The sequence below is a fragment of the Sminthopsis crassicaudata genome, chromosome 3 (genome assembly GCF_048593235.1).
Source record: "Sminthopsis crassicaudata isolate SCR6 chromosome 3, ASM4859323v1, whole genome shotgun sequence".
NCBI lineage: Eukaryota > Metazoa > Chordata > Mammalia > Dasyuromorphia > Dasyuridae > Sminthopsis > Sminthopsis crassicaudata.
In genome coordinates, this window is record NC_133619.1 from 511,466,734 (window position 1) to 511,491,807 (window position 25,074).

A 25,074-nucleotide genomic window follows, 5' to 3' on the forward strand; every position below is an offset into this window, starting at 1 on the left:
TTTGACTTTTATAAAGGACTTTCCATCAAATGGTGGCCTTCTCTAGAGCCACAGGGCGGCAGACTTTGGGAGGGTGGAGATCGAGTGGAGGGCAGCAACCAGTAAGTAATTGGACACACAGGGTGGAGGATGGCAGGAGGCCAGGGCGTGGGCACAAAGGCTTGTTCAGGACAATGTGTGAAGGGGAACAGAACCGGGGCCAGCAGCTTTCTAAAGCTTCCCCTCGCCAGTCTTGACCAGCACAAGTGTGGGATTTTCCTGGAAAGTCTCCCCAGCACGTTTCCTTGGTTACTCTACCATGATCTAGCGCCAGCCCCACCCAACTCCTCTGGTCCTGGGGTATGATCCTAAGCAATTTAACACTTACCCTGTGCCTTTAATTTCTGAGAAAACCAAGAAAAGCAACCAAGCCATGGTTTGAACTCATGTCCTTCAAAGTCCAGTCCTTTCTCCATATTAAACCACCTCACATTTATACAAGATACATTCATAAAAGCATAGAAAGGTCATTCTTACATGCACACTGCCAGAGAAACCAATCATATGAAAGTGCTCTGAGAAGCCAAAATAGCTGGGTAAAAAAAAAAAAAAAAAAAACCTAAGGGGCTTGGCCCACCAGGAAGCAGGGGCAGTCACTTTTGTTCGGGGCCAAGCTGCTCCAGGTCACTAGCAAGCACGTAGTGGGTGTGCTTAATAAATAATGCTTATTGATCCCAAATTAGGATATGGCCTAAAACAGAGGTTGGTATATACAACACAGGACAACTGAAATGAGACAGCTTATACATTCTGGGTTCTGGTCTGGCTTTATTAGAAGTAAAGAGCTTTAAGAACTGGGTGGGCTGCAATGGTAGAAGCAACAGGCTGGAAATGGATAAAATGGGGCTAACTCTTAAAGGGAGGAGGGGAATTTCTCCAGTGGTGAAACAAGGGAGAGGAATGGGGGAAAATAGAAGGGAGGGGAGGCAGGATAGGGTCTGGATTCAAAGGGGAGGGGTAAACAGGCAGAAAGTTAGTTAGCAGGAGAGGGCTCAGAAAGGAACTTCTCCGGAAGTTCGAGCGGCCATCAGGGCCCTTTTAAGTTGCTCATAGGTGACAAACATCACTACGTTCCAGGAGCCCAAGCGGAGAAAAGAAGGCATGAACCTGTGGGAAAAACACAACACAGCCCATTGAGATGGAGCCCGGCCTATGAAACCATGCATACCATGATCCAGTCTTTACTGGTTTTGTACCCAAAAAGATCATAAAGGAGGGGAAAATGTGGCGACTAGAAACTGAACAGTGGATGCCCAACAGCTGGGGAGCTGCTGAATAAATTATGGTATATGATTATTATGGAATATTATTGCTCTGTAAATGACCAACAGGAGTAGTTCAGAAAGGCCTGAAGAGACTTACAAATAGCAACAGCATGACGTTCAGCTATGACAGACTTAACACTTCTCAGCAATATAGTGATCCAAGAGTCTGATAGATTTGGGATAGAAAATGCCATGCACATCCAGAGGGAGAACTACTGAGACTGAATGCAGATTGAAGCATGTATTGTTTCTCTCAGAGTTTTTCCCTTTGGTTTTGATTTTTAAAATTTAAAATTACTGTACATATATAATCCCAACTGCTGGCTTTGTTAATGTGAAAAAGAAAAGGGGGAGAAGAATTCTCTCCCCTTTCAAACTCTAGCAGGTAAAGTCGGCTATCTAGGTCTTTGTATTTTTTTGAGGTTGAGAGTAGCGTACAGATACTATTCTAACTCGTCCCTGAGATGAGGAGACTAAGGTGAGGAGTCACTAACCCCTTGTAGAAGGCTTGGGGTCCCTCCTTCCGAAGCATGGTAAGGGCACAGTGGCCAGCGCTGGCGTACTGGCCCGTGGCAGAGTTCATGTATCTCGTCTTGACCACATCCACAGGGGAAGCTATGATGGTGGTGCAGAAGCCAGCCCCGAAGGCTGAGGTGAAGTGGCAGGGAAGGTCATCTGGGGGAGGGAAAAGAGCTGATCAGTCTTCCTCCTAAATCACCTCTCACCTAACCCCATCCCCTTCCATAACTCTGGGGAAGTCATGGCTTTCCTCTCCAGGGTCTTTCCGGCTATTTCTTGCCCCCCTCCTCAGGTCTAACAGCTGTCTGCTTGGAGTCATTCCTAAATTTCACCTATGAAATGATAGGAATCCTGTACTGCCTTTGCCACAAGGTCAGTCACCCCTGGAGGGATGGGGGAGGGGAACATGGCTCTCTCTAAAGTGTATCATGTAATATTTAAAAAGATAACTTACTATTTCCCAACTCCACTAAACTGTGAAGGCAGAAACTCTGCACAAGGCCCCACACACATTGGGCATTTACTCTAGTGACAGCACCCATCAACTCCAGTTTACAAATGACTCCAGAGCCAAGGCCCAATCTTCCTAAAAGCTCAGGGTTCAATGGCCAAAGACACTGCCCCCCTCAGTTCTCAGAGCTGCAAGGAGGCCATTCCTCTCCCTGCTCCTCTCATGTACCCACCACTCACCAGTCATGAGGTGCGCCTTTAGGAGGGCATCTTTGATGAGATCATAGGTCACCAGCTCAGCACAGTTGACGATGGCATTGCGGGCAACGTTGGGTAAAGTTCCTGGGCAACAGGAAGAGGACCGGCATTGGTCAAGGAAGGGGGGGGAGGGGAAGGAAGGGGAAGATCTGGCTGCTTTTTGTACCTTTCCATAGCCCCCGAAGCCCCTCCTCTCGGGCAATAGTCTTGTAGGCATCCATTGTGCCCTGGTATCTCCGGCTGCCGCCACGAGCCTGAGCCTGGGCTTGGAACCGAACCTTCACCACGTCTGTGGGCTGGGCTACGGCCACGGCCAGGGCCCCTGTGGTGCAGCCTGCCAGGAGACGGCTCCCAATGCTGGCATCTGTGGACAAATCCGAGGCTGAGGTGATTCAGAGATTACAGCCCTCTGCCCTCCCCTACAAACCCTAGGGTCCCAAGAGTAACCATAGGGAGGTCATTCAACTTTGCTGGTCTTCAGTTTCCTCACTAGAGGGTGCCTCACAGGTTACTGAGAATGAGCCTTAAAGGGCTCTAGAAATGGGAATTACTAAAAAAATAAAATAAAATTAAAAAAAAAAAAAAAAAAAAAAAAAAATCCATAGACTACCTACCCAGGAGGAGACTGAGGAGAATCTCCTCATGATCTCTACACAGCTCCAAAACTTACCTCAACTGCCCTCACCTCCCTAATCCGGGGACACTCACGTTCAGATCCTTTGGTGTAAAACTGTTTGACAGAGTCATAGAGGCCAATGCGGACAGAAGCAAAACTCATCTGGCGCTGCAGCCCAGCCACCAGCCCGCTGTACAGGCTGCCAGGACCCTCAGTCTTAACCATCGTCAGAATGGTGCCCAAGACACCCCGGTACTGGGCAGTGGTGGAAGCTCGGATGGCCCCCTGGCTCTCTCCTTGAATCTGCATAAGAGAGGGAGGGAGCTGTAGGCCAAATGGAGATGGAAGGGACCTTGGGGACTTAAGAGTAGCTAAAACCCATAGAGAAAAGGATCCTGCAGACCAGACATCTGTAAGTCTCAAAGCACTCCATACTTCCAATGCCCAATTCTCCTGTTTCCCCAAACTGCCAAAATATGGGGGGGGGGGGGAAGGAAGAAAAAGGTAAGGTATTGTTTTGTTATAGACTGGGTGTGACAAAAAGATTAAATGGTGTACTAAAAGGGAAGGGAGAGGATTTAATTCCATTAGCCTTCAGGGCCAGGAGGAGAAATATGTCTATTTTGAATTCTCTCTTCTCACAAGGAGGGGATTAGAGGTGCAGCTATGAAGGAGTGGGTCAGGAGAAACCCCCCATCTGCAGGGGAAGTCTCAGCTAACCAGAAATACCCCTTAGTAGATCCCAATTGGGATCAATATCCCTGTATATCTGGGAAGTATGTGGGATTGAGCAAGTGAAGATGGTGGCTTCCTTCCTTTTCCTCCCACGTGTCCTGACTGCAGCAGGGCCACGTGGGCCAGGAGAAAGAAACTGCTATTCAGTGAAATTCATTGTTTTAAATATGATGGCAAAAGTAGTTTTATATTATTGGGAATTTAAAGCTGTGTTTGGGATTCTAAGTTAAAAGTATAGGTTATTAAAACAAAATGCCGGTAGCTTACTTAGGGGAGATTGTGGTTGTATCTCCCTACTTAGATGGTATGTTGTTTTCTAGAGGTATTGGGTAATTTGTAACTGAGCTATGCCTTAAGCATTTGTCAGCTCTCTTGGGCATGTATAAGTTTTATGGAGTTTGGTTCTGTTACTTGCGAACCTTGAAGTTTAAAAATATATATATATATTTTTACTTAAAGACATGGGACAAGAAAGATTGATTTCCAAAAGCAATAAGTAGTTTAAATGGACTACTGCTTCTATTTTACAGACAGGAATACAAATGACAGAGGGGCGATAGCATCCCAAGTTACTAAAAAAATAAAGAAATCTGCCACCAGAAATAGATTCCCAGAGCCCAGATGGAGGCAAAGGACTATTATAGTACCAGAAGGGGCTGCTGTCCATCACCTAGGATACACAATATCTGAGGAAGTTACCCCTTTGGAGGGTAACATAGCCCATGAGCTAAAGAACCTAGGGCTTGGAAAAGATTCAAGCTCTAGACCTAGGACTACTTACTCCCTATGGGACCCTGAGCAAGTCATTATCTTATGCTACAGTTTCTCCATCTCTCAAACAGGGCCCAGAAGGGCCTGCTCTAGCCCACAAGCATCACAAAACTCCCTTACTTTCATATACTATAAAAAAATTAAAGTCCCATAAAAACTAGAAAATGTTTCACATTACAATCTGAAGAAGTAGGGAGTGTTATTTGTTTTATAGGTCAGGAAAGTGAGGCACAGAAAGCTTCCTCTTTACTACTAGTCACTTGATCTTGGGCAGCTAACAGGAGCTGGGAGGTAAACTCCCAACCACACATTCCACTGGGTCCGAGTATTAAAACAATCCTTGGAGACAGCAAATCTCAGGACATGCCTAGGCTACTCAAGATTGGGGCAGGGGAGGGCAAAATAGCAAGTATAGAACATAGAATATTATATTCCAGCCCTAACCTCCCTGGGGCCTCAGGGCCCTGACAGTCCAAGAAAAAGCTCTACAGAAAGCTGTCCCCCAAGGACCCTCACCTGCAGCCTGACTTTGGCTGTGTCCAGGGGGAAAGTGATGAGGTCGGCGATGCAGGCGGCAGTGCCAGCCCCAAGGAACTTCACGGTGGCTGTGGGGGGCACATCTGTAGGCTTAAATCCAACCATGATGTGATGCTGGCTTTCTGCTACTTCCCCCGAGGCAGAAGAGAAATGGAAAAACAGCCTCCACTGAATGAGCAAGACGAGATAGAGGAACTCTGCCGGAGTCTGGTTAAGGAATCAAGAGACACCCCATCAGGTTGTAGCAAGGCCCTAAGGTTACCCTAGCTGACTTTACTAACTCCCTAGATCCCTTTCAATGGGAGTTACTCTTGGGCTAAGGGAAGAGTCCAAGACACCAACTAAGGAGCCAGGTTAGGCTGATGTAGCCCAGAACAGTGCATAGCAGTTCCCTATAGTGCTCTAGGCTACATTAATTAGCAAAGCCTTACAAGGAATCACTGGACAAAATAAGTGATTTCACACTTTTCCTGGAAGGCTTAGGAAAAATGACATAACTGAGGACTTCTGTAGGTCCTTCAAGTCCAAGGTATCCAGGAATCTACTTGGATGTTCCAAACAGATTTGCTATCTACTTCTCACCCGTTTAATAGTCAGCATTTTGATAGTTCATGCCAAGCTCCTTATTCATATACAACTCTACTTGGAGATACAAGGGCTCCCAAATAGACAACCTTTGGCACTAGCCTGCAACTTCTATGCCAAGCAACAAACTGGAAATCTGGAGTCTCAAGTTTTAGGTTAGGTCTTGGGTATTAGCAGCGAAATTCCTTCTCTCTAAAAAGTAATCTCACATTTTCAGTGAGTTAGTTTAAAGAAGTTGTGCTCAACAATCTTGTGAGGAAAAGAGGTTGGCAAATAACGTGCTTAAATGGCAGAACTGAGTTTCAAATTAAATTGCTTTGATTCTTTCATACTCTATCCAATATATTCATTCAGGAAGTAAGAAATGCTGAAAAATTGATAGTCAAAAAACCCCAGTAACAGTCAAATGATTGTCTCCTCTCAATGTACTAAGTACTAAACATATAGAACTATGTGAGTTTTAGCCAGGCAACTTTGAATAAGTTTTTCCCACTTGTAACAAAAGATACAAGGCTGGAAAGAAACACATTTGTAAAACACTATATATTAGAGTAACCCTCATTTTTACTTGAAGCAGAAGAAGAAGTACATTCTGGTGAGGGCACCTAAAATGTGAATCCTTAACTTATTTTTTTTTGTTTTTCCTGTCTATTCAGAAACATATCATGCTTTCTATGCTATCAACATCAACATTAAATATTGAAAGGTAAAGTAGTAAACCAAAAAAAAAAAAAAAAAAAAGAAAAAAAGAAAAAAAAACCCACCAAATTTATTATGTACAAGTTAAAGTTGTACTTAAAACTTTTGGCTTTGATCTTCATACCTAACATTAGGGAAAGGAAAAGACTAAAATATGCACAATTCTATGGGTGAAATGTATATACTCTTTTGAAAGTTTATTTAAAAAATTTTCTCATTGAACTACTTGTCTGAACAGACTTTTGTTGAGCACAGATCCTAAATTTTTGTTAATGCTTATTTGCAATCCCTCCATTTGATGGCTAAGGATGGAACAATGTTTTTTTCATCGAATCCATTTTTTGACTTCCAGAGTAGAGTTTCTTTTGCATAGATGTAACTAGAGCTAGAATATTCCAACAGCTCCCTATTGTCTTCAAAGTTCCAATGGCCATTCCTGGTGTCTAAAGGCCTCCACAACCTGACATGCTCTGCACCTGGCCATTTGTCTTCTCATGTTTCTTCTCCATGATCCAACCAAACTGGGCTACCCTTTGATCCTAAATGTGCTTTATTCATGATAATTTTTGTATAGCCCCATTATTGTTTCTTCCCTTTCTGCCTACATTCCCATGCTTATTTCTGAAATACTTTGGAGAATACTTTAACGAACTGGCTTCTCTCTGTGGGTAAAGCCTTTGGTTTCTCTTTGTCCTTTTACTAGAGAAATCTTCTCTATCTTTATGCTTTAGGTGCTCTTAGCACCTAGGCAAAGAGATGCTTAATAAAAGACCTGTTCTATTGTATTCAGACCCTCTAACTCTTCTCCATTCAGCCCTCCCAATCCTTGGGGCCTCTTTCTGCCCAGATTAACAAAAGGTGATGGGAGAGCCTCAGCAAGAGGCTTCTTGTTGCTGGGTGGGGAAGGAAGAAAAGGCTGGCCTTGTGACCAGGATGTGGTCAGGCTCAGTCATGTACAAACATCCCAGCAAAACAGCTCGCCCCAGTCTCCTCTGCCAGGGGTGGGGGAGCTGGACTGCCAAGTCCTCCTTTCTAGTTCTCCTCTCAGCACTAGCCTGTTAGATATTGTCCCTATCTCCCCACCCCCAGATAGTGGGAGGGGATAAACTCCCAAATCCCATTTTGTACAGGCCCAAGGAAGCTAAGAGTCAATTAAGTTATAAACTGATACCCATATATGCTACAAAATTCTGTTTCATGGTTTGTCCCAATAACGGGGTTGTTCCCAATTGCTATATGGAACTAAGAATTTAAATAAACAAAAAAAAAAAAAGCCACCAAACAAAAACAAACTAATCCAGAACTAGAAAAATGCTTAGGCTAGAAAATGTCACTATCTTGTCCAAATACCTTTATTTGGTCCAATAAAGGACACAATTTACCTTCTTGTCTCTGTTTTAGGATCTTTTATTTACTTCCCCTGTACAATTTCATTTGGTGATTGCAAAAGCTCCTTTACTTTCAATTCTCACCTCTATATAGATGACTGTCAAATTTCCTTGTCCATTCTTAATCTTTCCAGTTTTATACCTCCAACCATATCCTAGGTATCTTAAACTAGATGCTCTATAAATAAATTCTTTAATTTTCCCCAGAAAACTACTTTTTCCCTTCCTTTCCTAACTTCCCTCTTACTGGTGATACCAGACTATCTTTTTAGTCATCCAAGTTCTCAAACAGGGCATCTTCTTCCATTGACTACCCACCAGCCCCTACCCAGTTGCCAAGTTGCCTTTTCTACCTTCATCTCTCTCATACTCTTCTCTCCCTTATCACCTGTTAAAGATTGCACTAGCAGGCTGCTCAGTCTTCCTACCTCAAGACTCTCCTAATGATTTATCCACTGCTCAGTTTCATATCTTCTAAAGATCACAGGTCTACATAACCTCTCCCCCCACTCCCCAACATATATAGTCAAACTCCAGTAGTACACCCTATTATCTCCAAAATTAAATATAAAACCTTAGTTTGGCTTTTAAAGTCCTTTGCAACCTTCTTACTTTTCAGATTCCTTACACCTTTATTTCCTATTCTCCTCCAAATACTTTTACCATCCAGTGACACTGACCTTACCCTATCAGTGTCACTAGGTCAGACCTATCTCCCTGCCATTCAAACTCCAGTGGCTTTTTGCTGCCCCAAGGAGCAAATATAAAATGCTTTTCATGGCAGTGTCAGAATACCAAAAGGAATGTTAGGAAAGGCTTCTTTTAAATATTTAAAAAATTGGGTCATGGTTTCCTAACCTCACTGAACAATCCCAAAGGAGTGGATAACAAGACAGATAAGCCTTCCTATCACATAAAACCTAGAAGGCCATCCCAGACCAATCCCAATCCTAGTTCACACTTATTTCACTTATAATGATGTAATCACTCTAGTTGGCATATACTTAGTGTGATGTAATCATACTGAGGTATTTAAGGGCTTAGAAGACTGGAGAAGAGGACTCTGGGACTCAAACTCAGACAGGGACACAGAGGAGACACAGAAGACTGAGAAGGAAACAGATTCTCCTGGTGGCTCTCCTGCTTTCATCACTCCACCTAAAGCTTCCCTTCTCAGAACTGTTTTATAATTTAATTGTGCCCTTGGAGTATTGCCCACTGGAGTATTACCCATCCAGTTCTTTAATATCCATGCCTTGCCTTCCTAGTATGCAAGGCTGAATTCCCCCTTCCTGTCTTAAGTCAGATGGGCGAGAAGTTTTAATCTTTACATTGGAAAGGCAATGGAATGTAGTCAAGACTATCCTGGTGCTGAAAACTTGCTCAGTTATGTGATTTAGAAAGAAGTCACAATCTCTCAACTTTGATTTCCCCATCGTCAAAATCTTTTAAAGATATTTCCAAGAAAGCGTTTATTATACTTCTATTCCCATAAGGCCCAACAAATGATGGACCTAATTGTCTTAGATCACAGTAGGTAAATCAAGAAACCCTTCCCCTCAGATAATCCATTTTTGACTGAGGGTTTGGCAATAATTATAAATGAATTGGCTATCTGACAGGAACCAAACCCCTTACACAGTCCAGAGTTGTGCAAAAATTATCAAGTGAAAACTGGAATAAAGTTGCTAAAAGAGCAGGGTCCATGCTTCCGGGTAAATTAACTCAGGTTACACCACAGGGCTTTCAGAAACAGAACAGAGGTGCATAATCCCGTATGTTAGCTTAAGTGCGAAACTGTAGCAGTCAAAGTCTAGCTGTGCTCTCCCCCACTATGGTCCTAGAGCATCCTTTTACACCTCTTAAGAGGCAGAATCAGGATTAGTGCTGATGAATGACCATCACTTTCACATGCATCCAGCTCCCTAAGTCTCTTCCACTTCAATCTGCTCATAGTCTGAAACAGCAGCAGACCCCACCTACCCCAGAGGATTCTTACCCTGACTTGGAGGGTCTCACGATGATGGCACCTTGATCAAGCTTCTCTAAAGGTGTCCCGCTCTTCAAAGTTGCTCCGGGCAACCATGGTGCACTTCCCTTGATTTTCCATAGAAAATTGTTGGGAAACTGAACACCTTATGATCATACTATGTGCCCTACAACATAAAAGGGAAGGAAAAACCAGGTGAGTTTTTGGAAACTTTAGAAAGCTCGAAATTTCAGGTATATTTTATAAACCACCTTACTGACACGAGTTAATGAAAAGTAAGTTAAGTAACTGTGGTCCCGGCTGAATGCCTAGTAAGTGGGTGACATTTTTTCTTTGGGGAACTTCCTGGTACGCTTTTCCGGGGGGAGGGGAGGAAGTAGATTGTAGAAAGAGGGGAACGTTTTACCTTTACAAGCGCTCCGATTCTGGGCCTAATCCAGGAGACAATTAGGCACACCCGGGGCCAGACAAATCGGATCCCACCTGGATTTCGTCCTCCCTCCTCTCTTCCCCACAGGGTTTCACAGCAGTCTGGGGCATCATCTGACCTCCCTTTTAGCCCCGCGTCCCCATGGGGGCAGACCAGGCAGCTCACAATTCTTTGCAGGTGCTACAAAGGGCGTCAGCAGAAAACCGGGAGCCCGGGAATTAATTCAGGGGTCTCCCTTTGCTGGCAACATTTTGGCGGGGAGAGATCAGTAACGGATGGCCCCGGCGCCTTCGGGCTTAATGACGCTCAGTGTCCCCGAGGGAAAGCCCGCTGCGTGGGGGAAATGCCGGCGAGTCCGAGCCGGGTCTCTTCCCGACATCACGCCAGCAGCCCCCTGGCCAGGGAAGTAGCCAGCACGTTAGCCGGGGGCGTGGGCAAGTCAGCAGCGGAAAGCTTTCCAGCCGCCTCCCCGGACCGGGCGGAGGCAAAGAAGCTGGCTTGTCCGGGGGAGTTCTCCGACTGATCAGAAACGCCCGGAGACGGTCCTTCGAGCAGGGAGTTAAGTCCGGCCACGCGGAGGGGTAGAAGCTTTGGCGCGGACGGGCCGTCCCTTTCTCACCTGTTCCCAACACATCTTCCAACGCATCTAGCGCTACGGGGGGAGGGAAAGCGGAAAGGCAACTTAGGAAGGCGGGGCTCGCATTGCGAGGGGTACCGCGGCTCTTACCGGGCCCGTAAAGGAAAACACGAGTGGAAGGCGGCGGCTAGGGCGGGAAGCACGAAGCCTGCAGCAAGGTCCGGAGTCGGCGGGCCGGAGGAGCTGTCTAGCTGTTTCTCGGAGGGGTCACTGAAAGGCTTCAGTCTGAAAAGTTTGAAGTGCGCACTGACGCTCTAACGCTCCGAAGCCCCTGCTTTATACTGGCCCACGGGGAGGGGGCGTGACCAAGCCTCGAGGCGGGGGGAGGGGCCGGAGGCGGGGCTTAGTCCGGGTTGGGACTCTCCTGTCCGCATAACCCGGTGGGGAATCTGGAGATCCCGCCCCACGTCCAGGTGTCCTCCGCCCACGTTATAGTTTCCCTAAGGGGGCCTCCGAGACTCCTTAGCTTTTCCTTTTCCTCCCCCCCCCCCCACTTCATGCTTTTCGTTTTCGCGAGGCGGGGCGCTCTAGTTCCATTTTGGAAACCGCAGGTATTAGCCTTCGGACCCCGAAAGCCTGACCCCCATCTAACACGAGCCCCCCTAAATCTGCGCGGCTCGGGCGGCCCGGCTCCCGCGCTGCACATGGAGCCGCGCGCCTCAGCGCAGTAGCGGTTGGTTGGAATCTGGGCACCCCTGGGTGGGAGGTGGGGAGAAAAGGGGAGAAGAACCAATGAGAGGCGGAGGAGGATTTAGTTCCCGGTCCATTAGTCCGCGCGCGCGGGAAGTAACGGCAGGTGTTTCTCCAACCGCCTACTCCAACGCCTCCGAGAATGGAGTGCGCCCCAGCCCTCGCGTGTCCGGCGGGCGGGGCCGGCGCTCAGGGCGGGGCGGTCAGTGACCGCTTCTGGCCTTCCGCGGGGCATTGCCAAAGCTGTCGTCCCATTTACCGGCGTCTTAGGCTTTTCGGGTTCCACAGCCAAGCCCCTTCGTAGCGGAAGGAGTCGAGGCCCCGGGAGCTTAAGGGAGGGAGGGGCCTGTGAAGCTGGGAGCAGCGGTGCGCCCTCTTACTGCCTGGGGGACCCCGGGCACCTCCTGGCCTTCCTGGGACTCAGGTTTCCTCCTGTGTAAGAATGAAACAGTGAGAGAAGCAGAGAGATGAGCCCGGACTCCCAGCGGAAGCTTTGTCTTCCCCATCCTCATCTTTGTTAATGTCGCTTTGTTTATGCGCAACCAGCTGGGGACGAGAAAGATCCGAGTTCAAAAGCAGCCTCAGATGTTGTAGCTGGGTGACTTCCCCTTGTTTTCCTCAGTTTCCTCATCTGTAAAATGAGCCGGAGAAGGAAATGTCAAACCACTCCAATGTCTCTGCTAAGAAGTCAGACACAATACTTTGTTTCCCCTTCCCCTCTCCATGTCTGTTTCTCTGCCGGGTTTTGTGTGTGTGTGTGTGTGTGTGTGTGTGTGTGTGTGTGTGTGTGTGTGTGTGTGTGTGTGTGTGTGTTTTTTTTTTTTTGAGAGAGGGTCTCCATTCCTCTCTATATCTAAGTTAGGATTACAAGGTGAGAACTCAGGTTGTCTGGACAGTGACAAGGTGAGAACTCAGGTTGTCTGGACAGTGACAAGGTGAGAACTCAGGTTGTCTGGACAGTGACAAGGTGAGAACTCAGGTTGTCTGGACAGTGACAAGGTGAGAACTCAGGTTGTCTGGACAATTACAAGGTGAGAACTCAGGTTGACTTGACAGTTCTCTGGCTCAGATCTTTGGTTCGGGCCTTTAAAGGGAGTTTACACCTTAGGAATTCTAGGAGGAGCAAGTTCATTGGTGGAAGTATTTCCCCACGCCCCATTGAGTTCTCACCTGCCTATTCTCTGGGAGGATAAAAGAAGGGCAGCATGGGGTCTGAGAGAATCTACTCTGGGATAAAGTTGTAACGCCAAGCAGGCTGAAAGGAGACCAGTCTGATTTGAGAAAGGACAAGAGCTGGAGGAGATTCAGAGCTCCCAAGAAACCTGCGCACAGAGGAAAAGATTTTACAGATCTCCTCCCAGAGAAGGATTATAATTGAGCAGATGACGGGACCCTCACAATTCAAGAACATTACACACATTACTCTCTATTTCTCTTATCTGTGTGTTTCTTTCTGTCTCCTTCATTTGTCTTCATTTCTCTTTCATGTCCTTTCCTCCATTTCTTAAGGATTCCTTGCTTTCCAGTATTCTCACTGCATGGGGAGTATCTATTTTCCCACTTTCTACTCCATATCTTTTCTCACTAAGATGGATGCCGGTCTAGCTGGGAAAAAAGGTGATGGTGCAATTTCCCCATGATTTCTGAAGGTAAAGCGGAGAGCAGAGTGGTGGAGGTCAGGAGCAACAAGCCCAGGCAAAGTGAGACAAAGAGAAGCAAAAGGCAGGGCTCTGGAGAAGTATACTTGGAAAAGGTGTTAACTCGGTGGAACTGATGAGATGATGGTTCTCTAGTTCACACATACTCTGTATGCTGAAGTGGTGTAATTGTAATAGGGTATTTAAACTGGGGACAAAGTCAGCCTGAGATGGAGATGGGTCAGACTGTGACAGACACTGCGGAAGAGACAGTTAAAGGCTTGGGACTCTATTCTTGTCCATTCTCGCGGTGTCTATCCTGCTGGGACCAAGGCCCCTACAGAAGACTTGCAGAAAGCTAGCCCGGACATTACAGGGATGAGGAGGCTCTGGAGAATTGTTAGTGTTACAGATCACATAACTCCCCAGTATGATGAATGAGGAATTGCCCAGTGATGAATGTCGCACCTTGCACAGGGCAGTTGTTTAATGAATACTTACTGGATTGTTAGAAAAATAATAAATTGAACTAGGATTCAATCCCAGTCTTCTCTGATTTTACATCTAACATGCTTAGTACTGTAACATACTGCTTCACAAACGGCATTGTTTTATTCTTTGTGTACAAATTAAACCATTCTCTAATATACCCAGCAAGAACCTGTCCGAATAAGATTTCAACAACTGAAAATTAGAAACTAAAATTGCTTTTCATAAATTATTGGCTTCATTCCACATTCTGGGATCATTGGATTAGTGGACTAAGAATGGAGCCCAGTGTATTGCAGGCACAAGAAGTATTCAAAGATATTCTTGATTGATTTGCTATATGTTATCATAAAAACCACAAAAGCAGTAAAAATCAAATACTGAAGTAAAATGTATCTGAATGTCAAATATTTATCATCTTTAGTTCCAAACATATTTAAGCTGTTTTACTGGAGTCAATTGCTTCCCTGAAATGTGTTTACATTGGGGGAGATTTTGGACTTTATAAAGATTTGCATTTAAAATAAAACAGAATAAAACAAGAAATACTACTTTTTCTATGAAATTGGTCCTTCTTGAGTAATCATTGATGAAGATATAACTAGTGCAATGTTGTATCTAGAAGATGTAAATCATGTAAAAAGTAACCTTACATTTGGACTTTGTTCAAAATATCTTCCATGATGGTGATACACTCCTTTGATGAAAATAGATAGGGAATTATGATTTAAAGATTTCTGTAATGATTTCCTTTTAAAACTGAAGAATCCCCTTTGTATGAATCATGGTCTCTGTCAAACTGAGACCTATTGAAGATTTTAGCTTAATAGGAAGGTCTCCCTTTTCATCCAGGATCATCTCCAGTTGGCCTATGTCTTGCTACTGGACCCAGATGGCTATGGAGGGGAAAGTGAGGCAGGTGACTTTGCCCAACCTCCCTCACTCCAATCCAATTCACCTGCATGTCATGGCATCCCCTCTCTGATGTCATAGTCCTCCTCAGAACGAAGGACAAACAGCATTTGTATAGGAAGATTTTATTTCACATTTTTCCTCTAATCAATTTTTTCTAATCAAACAAGTCTACTTGCAATTCTTCTGAAGTCTTATGTCATCACCATGAACTTGCACAGGCTCTTTCCCATGCCTCCATATCTCAGAATTTTTATCTCATTCTCTCTTCCAGAGTCTTTCGGAGTAATTTAAATACAAAGGCAAAGATAATGAAGGATGGTGATAGTGCCGATTACAGTGCAGTGATCTTGGCCTTTTTAGATTAAGGTCTTTTCCAGGTCTCAGTCTGAGAAGAAATAATGCTAATAATAAATAAAAATTTAGTAACACATTTAAATAAAAATGAAAAAACCTAGGCCTCAAACCCCAAAATGTTTTACAAAATGAACAACCCAAAATATTTTCTGACTTTTGTTCTCAAAGAGGATCAATGACATCACAGTGACTTGAGAGTGAATTGGATTTAAGTGAGATAGCTGCACAAAGTTGTCAATCTCCTCTGGAATAATTTTTAATCTTGTTTTTAAATTTTTTTTGTTTCAAAAAGAAAAAAATAATAGTATAAATAAAAACAAAAAAATTAAAAAATATGTTTTGAAAATAAAAAGCTTAAATTTTTTTATGTAGCTTTTTATTGACAGAACATATGCATGGGTAATTTTTACAACATTGTTCCTTGCACTCATTTCTGTTCCAACTTTTCCCTTCCCTCCCTCCACCCCCTCCCCTAGATGGCAGGCAGTTTCATACATGTTAAACATGTTAAAAGTATATCTTAGATACAATATATGTGTGCAGAATTGTACAGTTCTCTTGTTGCACAAGAAAAATGGGATTCAGAAGATAAGAATAACCTGGGAAGAAAAACAAAAATGCAAGTAATCCATATTCATTTCCCAATGTTCCTTCTCTGAGTGTAGCTGATTCTGTGTATTATTGATCAGTTGGAACTGAATTGGATCTTCTCTCTTTGTTGAAGATAATTCACTTCCATCAGAATACCTCTTCATACAGCATTGTTGTTGAAGTGTACAGCGATCTTCTGGTTCTGTTCATTTCACTCAGCATCAGTTGATGTAAGTCTCTCCAAGCCTCTCTGTATTCCTCCTGCTGGTCATTTCTTACAGAGCAATAATATTTCATAACATTCATATAACACAATTTACCCAACTGTTCTCCAATTGATGGGCATCCATTCATTTTCTAGTTTCTGGCCACTACGAAAAGGGCTGCCACAAACATTTTATCACATACAGGTCCCTTTCCTTTAATATCTCTTTGGGATTTAAGCCCACTAGTAACACTGCTGGATCAAAGGGTATGCACAGTTTGATGACCTTTTGTGCATAATTCTAAATTGCTCTCCAGAATGGCTGGATTCGTTTACAACTCCACCAACAATGCATCAGTGTCCCAGTTTTCCTGCATCCCCTCCAACATTCATCACCATCTTTTCCTGTCATCTTAGCCAATCTGACAGGTGTGTAGTGATACCTCAGAATTGTCTTAATTTGCATTTCTCTGATCAATAGTGATTTGGAACACCCTTTCATATGAGTAGAAAGTTTCAATTTCTTCATCTGAAAATTGTCTAATTAAAAAAAAAAAAGTAACTATGCAAGATTCTTTAAACTATCTGCCTGTCAGGACACATACCAGGGCCAGAGGTTGTTGCTGGGTGGGCAGGAACCTTTACATGGCCAGAAGGATACCATGTTTGGGGGGGGGAGGGCTCCTGCAAAGAGAGAGCTCCAGTTTGGCTCTTTTGTACCTAAAGGGGCTTGTGGGTGGTATGCCAAGTTGGCTCAGATCCAGTGGGGGCTGGGACAGGCCTGATGACCAGGATTTGTAAATCAAAGTTCAGCCATGGGGGTTAAGAAAACCCAAGTTAGCTCAGATCCTGTGGGGGCTAGGGGACCGGGATTTGTGAATCAAAAGATCCTAGCTTAAAGGGACCTCAACCCCCATCACACACTTACCAGGAACACAAAATTCAGCAGACCTGAAAGAAAAGCTCTTGTTGCAAGAAAACTCAATAGATAGCATACCCAAAGAGCAGTCCTGAGTGAAACAAGACTGACAAAAAAGGCTACTTTACTGAAGTAGTAGCTGGATACATGTTTTTCTGGAGTGACTATAATGAAAGGGAGTGCTGTGAAGCTGGCATAGGTTTTGCAATCAAAACTAATATAGTAAACAAACTCAGATGCCTTCTAAAAGGAGTAACAGGTTCATGACAATGTGATTACCACTTGCAGGAAAATGCCATGCTAACATCATCAGTGCCTATGCTCCCACTATAATAAACCCTGATGAGGTTTAAAAAAGATTATGAAGACCTGGAGATCTTTATCATCAATGTGCCATAAAAGGACAAGCTTATAATTCTGGATGATTTTAATACTAGAGTGGGTTCAGACTGCTGGACATGGCAGGGAATCCTTGGGAAGAATGAGTTAGAAATAGCAACAGCAATGGTCACTTTTTACTGAAGATTGTGCATCTCTTGACCTCATCACCATCTTGGTATTCAATTTATCTAAACACAATGAAGTTCATTACAAACTTTGGCACTTAATTTACTACGTGATTGTTGTAGCCTCCCACAGAGGCTACTGATTGACAGAGCCATACATACCAATCTTCCCTGGATATATATGAAGACAGCTGATCTTGAGGTTCCAAACAGCCTTTCTTTATTGGTAATCTCAGCAGGGGTTAGCAGGAAGCAAGAACAAGTGAGTGCAACAGCAATTGTGTGTATGTCTCTATGTGTCTCTCTCTCCTCGAGTATCTTCATCTCTGCATCTCTGTCCTGTCTGGACTCAAAGCTGGCTATATTTACTCTTTTCTGGGATTACCCTGTGCCTAGTCCACTCAGCACTGAGTAGGTGAATCTGCAGAAGGGAGACACCTGGAGTAAGTGCTGCATCCTAGGTGGAGATCTAGCAAAAGGACAAACTCCTTGTCATCTCAAGGAACCTTTAAACCTGTAAGACACAACCCCCTACCTCAGAGGCTAAGCCCCTTTTTACTTCCTGGGTCCACCCTACCAGCTGACATGGCATACATGGCAATTCTCAAAAGGAGAAAAGTCCCTAACAATTGTAAGGAGAAGAGACAGGATATAAGAGTGACGGAGGCCTTTGAGTGGTACAGAGAACTGAACTGATCCTTTCAAAGCTGAATATTCACATTCAAATATTGCAGCAGCCCCAAGGCATAAAGCCTACTAGAGGAATTAATGTCCACAGATCAGAGTGCTTCACTGAGGGAACAGTTTGTTGCCCACTTGGAAGGTAAGTTGAGCCAACACACATTTTGGCAACAATGGTGCCTAGAAGGAGTGGGAAGCTTTCAGAGATCTGGTGCACAGCATTGCGTTTGCTCATCTGGGTAAGAACATTTTTGCAAACATCAAGACTGTTTTGATGAAAATAATGGAGAAATTCAGAAGCAAAGTGAAAAAAAATGAGAACTCCACAGAGTGTGCTAGCAGAATAGTTCATCCATCTCTAAGAAGGTAGCATTTTATCCCATGAAAATTAAAGTGTAATCGAAATTTAGAGAGATGCAGGATTCTTGGTTCAGTAAGAAGATGAAATTCAATTTTATGCTGATAACAATCCAAAGGACTTTTATGATACCAAAGACCTATGGTGCATCCCAGCTACTCAGTGCTGATGATGTCACAGTGATTAGTGATAAGGATGTGATCCTACAGAGATGGACTGAACACTTCCATAGTATTCTCAACAGACCATCATCAATCAATGCTGAAGCTATTGACCCTTTACCTCAAGTTGAAGCCTATCACTCCCTAATTGAAGTTACAACTGAAGAAGAGGTTTGCCAGTAGGCTACTTTTGTGTGATAAAGCAGAAGGTGCTGATTCTATTCCAGCTAAGATTTACAAGATGGGTGGGTCTATTCTCATACAAAAGCTGACTGAAATTTTCTAGATTAAATAACAAGAAGAGATCATATCTCAAGAGTTCAAGGACGTCTCCATTGTTCATTTTTGTAAAGGTAAAGAATAGATTATCCTGTGACATGGGGGGGAGGTGTGTGTAGAGGGTGGGGAGGGGATTTTCTCTTAGTCATTGCTGGCAAGATTCTTGCCAGAGTCTTCTTTAATAGGTTGATCATATACATGGAAAAAGGTCATCTACCCGAGAGCCAGTGTGGCTTCAGAAAGGACCAAGAAACAGTCGATAAGGTGTTTCTGTTCAACAGCTACAGGAAAAATGCCAAGAGCAGAACATAGGTCTGTACACATTTGTGGAGCTGATGAAGGTCTTTGATACTGTCAGTATTGAGGGCTTTATAGAACGTTCTGTCAAAATTTGGTTGTTCAGAAAAGCTCATCAGTACGTCGATTTCATGATGGCATACTTGCCAGAGTTCTGGACAATGGACCATGTGCTGGTGTTTTCTCAGTCACCAGTGGAGTGAAATAAGTGTTCTTGCTCCTGTGCTTTTTAGCTTGATGTTTTCAGCCATGTTGTCAAACACCTTCAATACGGACAAACATGGCATGAAAGTCAGCTACTGCACTGATGGTAAATTCTTCAACCTGAAAAGGCTACAAGCCAAACTAAAGTGGAGGGAGCTTTTTTTTTTGCAGATGATTGTGCTCTCAACGAAGCCTCCAAAGCTGGGATGCAGCAAAGTATGGGTTAATGTGATGGTCCGATCTAGCTCCTCTGAAGGGCTCAGAATAAGTCCTTGTAAGGATAAGCAAAAGTCCTTGTCCCACGTTGTGGATGCCAATTTGTAACGCACTGTTGTCTCCAGAAGCTGCGGATTGCTCTCTGGGAGGAGATCTGCTGTGTTAACTCAAATCTCTCGGACAGATTCTTCTTCCAGTAGAGAGCCGTTGTCTCCAGTCAGTTGCCGTTAACTCTGGTCCAGAGTAGTGACTTCCCTCTTTTAGACTCCCAGAGAATGGGCATGGGATAATGCAAGGGTTTCTGGGAAAAATTACTTCAACCAATGAACTTGCTCCTCCTAAGCATGCAAGCTCTTCCCTAGAAATTCATAAGTAAAACTCCCAGTCATGGCCGGAACTAGAGAATTGTCAAGTACCAACTTAGCACTTAGTAAGAACCTAATATCTCATTATCTCATTAGCACTTAGTAAGAACCTAACAGGTTAATTCTTTGCTACTTGTACTAATTTGGCTTAAAGACACCCAGAAAACTTAGGTCCTCTATTAGCCAGCAGCACACTTCCATATATAACTATCAGTTACAGCAAATAGTGAAATTTTGAATGCTGTGGATAAATTCACTTATGTTGGTAGTATATTTTCCAGGGATAAGCTCAGCGTTTTGGAGGTTCCAAAGGAAAATGTGGGAGAGAAGAGGGATTAGACAGAGCTGTTATGCTGACTTCATTGTTTTTTTAGTATTCTGTATGAATGCCAGGAAACTGAAAAGCTTCTATTTGAATTGTCTAGGAAGAAACCAGACACTGAGGTCCTTTCTCAAACTAAACTGCCCAGCATTCAAACTTTACTGCAGAAAACACCACTCTGTGGGAATGGTCACATTGTCCAAATGCCAAATGTCTAGCTCCACAATTATTTTATGGAGAACTCACATAGGACAAGTGCTCACAAAGTTGTCAGAAAAAGTGATACAAGCACACTCTCAAGATCTCTCCATAATTTTATAATTGGTTGCATGACATGGAATAATACTGGTACAGGATCACCCAGCATTTGTTGTGCCCTCAACAGCGAAGATGTTGTGCTCTATCAGCAAAGCAGACCTGAATTAGTTCGGAAGGAACTCGAGGTGCACAAGATTAGAGAAGCCACCCTAAAAGCTCACAGGGACTATGTGTCTGCCCTGTGGCAGAGCATTCAGAGCTCATATTGGTCTGATCAGCCACAGTTGGATACAGTCACTTGACTTTAACATAGATACATAGTGATGTAATTTTGGTCCTCTTCAAGAATGAAGGACAATAACCAAGCCATCTTGGTGTATATAAATGTATTCCCTATTTAACCCAATCCTAATGTGAGAAGGTTTTCAGAACTACAAGCCTTCTTCCCCCATCTAATTCCTATGTTGGTTCTTCCTCTGCAGCTCATTTGTACCTTTTCCTAGACAGTTTTGCTTCTTAGAGACACATTATACTCAACTCTGCCCCAGAATGTCAATCTTAGACATATGGTTTACATTTCCACATTTAAAACATAAATATTTTATTGTTATTGAGTTCCTTGAAATTAGTCTTTGATGGTGTTTCTTAAATGTTAAATTTTCTATTGAGTTCAGGTTTGTTTGAGACAAAATCCTGAAAATCTGAGAATGTCAATGAATGTCCTTTTAAAAAGAATTCAACGTTATACTTAATTTTTAATGAATATAATATTTTCAATTGCAGATCTAGTTCTTTTGATTGTCAATATATTCCATAGCCTGTGGTCTTTTATTGTAGCTGCTGAGAAATCCTGTACAATTTTAACTATAGCTCTAGAATATTTGAATTAAGTTTTTTGTTTCTTTTTTGTAAAATTTTCGGTTTGATCTGGGGGGTTTCAAAATATGTTTTCCTTGTAGGATCTCTTTGAGGAGGTGATCAGTAGATTTTTTTTTTCCCTATTTCTACTTCTCTTGTTCTATCACTTCAGGACAATTTTCTTTGATTTTTTTTTTATATTATTGTTTCAAGGTTAATTTTTTGGTCACAGCTTTCAGGTAGTCCAATTATTCATTTGTTTCTTCTTAGACTCTCTCAGAGTCAATCCAAGATCCTGAACCTGTGAACCTTAGGGAATAACAGTAGACCCCAGGTCATGGGACCTGCTTCTAATCCACCACCTTCAGCCATTACTGTAATAAAGAGGCCTACCTTTATCATTACTTTCAGCAATAGCTTTGGCCAGAGTTGTTGCCAGGTTGCCTTTCCATAGGAACTACTTCATAGGATGATGACTGGGGTCACTGGGCTGGAAGCATTGCCATTCCCAAGGCTGTTGGTGTTAGGATTCTTACAAGGTACTAAGTCAGTGGAATTGATAGAGACAATAGTTATCTAATTTAGCATGGTTCAGTATGATTGATCTGATCCTACAAGGAAATGTTATGGGCCAGAACTTGAAACAAGGTACTAAGTGGAATTGAGGAGACAATGGTTAAATCTAGTTTAGCATTGATTTAATCCTACAACAAATAATTATTGTGATATAATGATTGGTGTATACTCAGTGTGGGGCATAGCAGGAGGAGCTTTCAGGGCCAGAAAGCACAAGCCCAATAGATGCTCTCGGAGCCTCAGCCAGAATTCAGTCAAGAAGATTCAGAAACCAGAGAAGGCAGCTTAAGCTTAAGGAGAGAGGTAGGCCTTTAAGAAAAACTAGACGAGCCCCAAGTGAAGGAGACAAGACTTTGAAGGAGACATTAAAGGATTTTAACTTTAACTCCTGGCTGTATTTGGGGTGATTACACTAAACTGAAAGGAAGGCCACCTCCAGAAGCACTCCAAGAAACCTGCTCCGAGAGAACATTATGTTTTAGAGAAGAATATTACATCTTGGATTCAAGGGCCTGGGCTCTCTGTCAAGGCTGAAAGGAGATGGTGATTTGACTTGCCTGGCACATGCCAGGCCCCATTTCCTCCTTAGAATGTCCTATTATTTCAGCTAAGCTGTTTTGTCCACCCTGTGAGTGGCAATTGGTGGGATGACCAGACCCTTCTTCACAGAAGTTGCCTTTTCAGATGATGGCTGGAAGCAGGACCAGTGGTCTGGGATGTGCTGCTGCTTTCAGGGCTCCTACACTTATTTGCCCATTGGTGCCAGTTGGCTCATCTTTTCTTAGCCATCTTCTCATATAGCTGCTTAGATAGTAATTGTACCCATGACATTTAGCTAATAAGAATTGTTATTTGTATTGAACTTTATCATTACAAAGCACTTCATTATCATTACTTCATAGGATCATAGGGACTTCAGGCACTCCTTTTATTTTACAGATAAGTAAAATAAGGTTTCAATGTTTAAATGAATTGACCAGGGTTATCCATCAGCATGTGTCTGAGATAAGATTTGAATTCAGGTCTTTCGGTCTCCAAAACTCTCCACTGTAGCACATTTCATTTGATCCTAATCATACTTCTATAAGATAGGCAAATATTTTTATTCCTTTGTATACAGATGAGGAAACAATCTCAGAAGTGACTTGCTCAAGATCATAATATGCTGTGATATAAAAAAATAAATGTCAGAGACAGGTTTCAAACCAAGGCCTTCTAACTTCCATTTCTAGTGCTTTTTCCTCAACACTATAGAGGGACCTATTAAAACCACATATTTTATTTACCAATCTGAACAAAAATTAACGACATATTGAATTTCTCTCAGATCATTTTGGGCTATATAAACATATACAGCTTCAGGTTTTTTTTAATTTAAAATTTCACAAAATCATAAATACCTTATGTCTAGTATATAGCACATATGTAGAAATAGCATTGCCTTTTCATTCCTTTCCAGTAAATACTCATTTGAAAAAAAAATTATCTTAAAGAGTTTTCCTATAAAGCTGACCTTCATAAAGAACTGAGGTCTGAAGTTAATCATCTGGATATGAATAATTTAGGTTAAGCTAAAAACAAAACAAGTTTACTCCTGCCTGAATTACTTGAATATTGCAAGAAAAATAGTTTCACTCTTGGCAACTTGGCACTAGAAAGATCTTTTGTTACAGCTTGTATATGATATCGAGATATTAGGAGATACTCTTTTTAGAACTAAGGCCCAATAAACGAGCTTGGCAGAATAACAATCTGCTGGAACTCTGTCTTCCCAGAAATCAGCTGGAGTCAGGACCACTAAACGTCTTTATTCTTGATCTTTTACTGTCAAGGTCAGGGGGTTAGGTCTAGCAATCTCACACACACCTTCCTCCCTCAAACACCAGGAGAGACTGACTCAGAGTCAGCATCTCAATTTTCTCTCCCTCCTCCTACTCCTCCCATACATGTCACTTCCGCCTCTTTGTCCCACCAAGCAAGTCAGCACAGAACAGCTGGGGAGGGTCAACTTTCAAACAAGTTAATAGGGAACCTTCCAATTGGCAATTAGTCTCACGTGCTTCATTAGCCCTTTACATCTCCCGCTTTCTTTTGTTTTAGACCACAGGTGGCTGCAACATCCCTGACTTTTCAGGGAGGTGAGAACCCCAAAAAGGAGGTGATCACACCTCCCCTGACTTCTCAGGAGGGGAGATGAAAGCACTAAAAAGGAGATAATCACGGCCTCCCTGACATCTCAGGAAGGGAGATACAAAGGGAAGTGGGGATTGCTAGCGGATTTCTGGGTTGAAGGATCTTATTAGAGACAAGTATGCACAAACCCATCAGCATGGGAGTTATTACACAAGCACATAGCAATAATGCAGAAGCTATTAGTGATGACTCCCCCACAATCAGTACAGACTCAATGTGGTGTAACAAACAGGAATTGTACATGCAAGTAGTGACATAACAAGCAATATAAATCAACACGGTTTTGTAAAAGATTTCCAGAAGTCCTAGAGAAGGAGGGTATGCAAACATCAGTCACACATATGCCTTCTTCAGCAACCAAGAGATAGTCTAAAACCAATCTATTGTCCATTGCTTCACGTGTTAGTGAATCCAATGATCCCCAGAAGTTTTTGAAGTCCCACATCAATCTTTTTATATGTTAGGGAACCCACTGATCCCTATAGGTTTTGAAGTCCCACAACAGTCTTATGATGCCTCAGAGAATCCAATGATTCCTGAGGATTTTCAAGTTCAACAATTTTTAATGTCCATGAGTCAAACGCCATAACTGCCAGGTTCTTTCAGTGGTGGGCACAGTCAGCAACGGAACCACCCGATGTTTCTTGGGTCTTTTCCTTCATTTCAAGGGTCTGCTCTGTCTCTCTCCGATGGACAAGGCAAATACGGCTCGTTGGCACCCATCTGATTCCTTCTCCATCTGTGGAGATACAAGCAAACCCTCTCCCCCAAGCAGTTAACCTATCTGGTCCCTTCCATTCACCACTTTCTGGGTCTCTCCACATCACCTGGTGATTATCTAAGGACAGTGGAGCTGCTCGCACTGGACACTGCCCTTCTGGTGGGTTATAAAACCTGTCTGCCAGAGCCAGTGCATCTTTGTCAAAAATTTAAAAATTAATGGCATAGAGAACTAAATTTAGAAGTTCTCTAGGGTTACCCGTGGCTCCCCCTTCTTTTGTTTTTGGAGGAGTGTCTTAATATCTCTCTTTCTTCTCTCTACTATTGCCTGACCTTGAGGATTAAAGGGTATGCCCGTGGT

General features: G+C 43.2%; 1 protein-coding gene across 2 annotated transcripts; it reads right to left on the reverse strand.

Moving 5' to 3' along the window:
• Positions 1–787: 787 nt before the first annotated feature.
• LOC141563237 (dicarboxylate carrier SLC25A8) lies at positions 788–11,611 on the reverse strand. Of its 2 annotated transcripts, none has more exons than XM_074304041.1 (8): positions 11,010–11,611; positions 9,862–10,018; positions 5,170–5,397; positions 3,240–3,450; positions 2,698–2,895; positions 2,514–2,615; positions 1,799–1,979; positions 788–1,146 (listed from the first exon to the last, which is right to left on the reverse strand). In XM_074304041.1, exons 3-8 carry the CDS (start codon positions 5,293–5,295, stop codon positions 1,032–1,034), a joined length of 933 nt encoding a protein of 310 aa, XP_074160142.1. In that variant the 5' UTR covers positions 5,296–5,397; positions 9,862–10,018; positions 11,010–11,611; the 3' UTR covers positions 788–1,031. The 2 variants fall into 2 exon arrangements, with proteins under 2 accessions (XP_074160142.1, XP_074160141.1); XM_074304040.1 differs by having other exon boundaries at positions 788–1,189; positions 1,758–1,979; positions 11,010–11,609.
• Between the last annotated feature and the right edge of the window lie 13,463 nt (positions 11,612–25,074).

What these genes read in the sequence shown, in the direction of transcription:
- LOC141563237 (XM_074304040.1), bottom strand. Translation starts at nt 5,295, where the DNA reads ATGGTTGGATTTAAGCCTACAGATGTGCCCCCCACAGCCACCGTGAAG. An exon ending in GCTTCGGGGGCTATGGAAAG is followed by an intron (nt 2,616 to 2,697) that starts GTACAAAAAGCA and finishes CCTGTTGCCCAG; the next exon opens with GAACTTTACCCAACGTTGCC. An exon ending in AAAGGCGCACCTCATGACTG is followed by an intron (nt 1,980 to 2,513) that starts GTGAGTGGTGGG and finishes TCCCTCCCCCAG; the next exon opens with ATGACCTTCCCTGCCACTTC.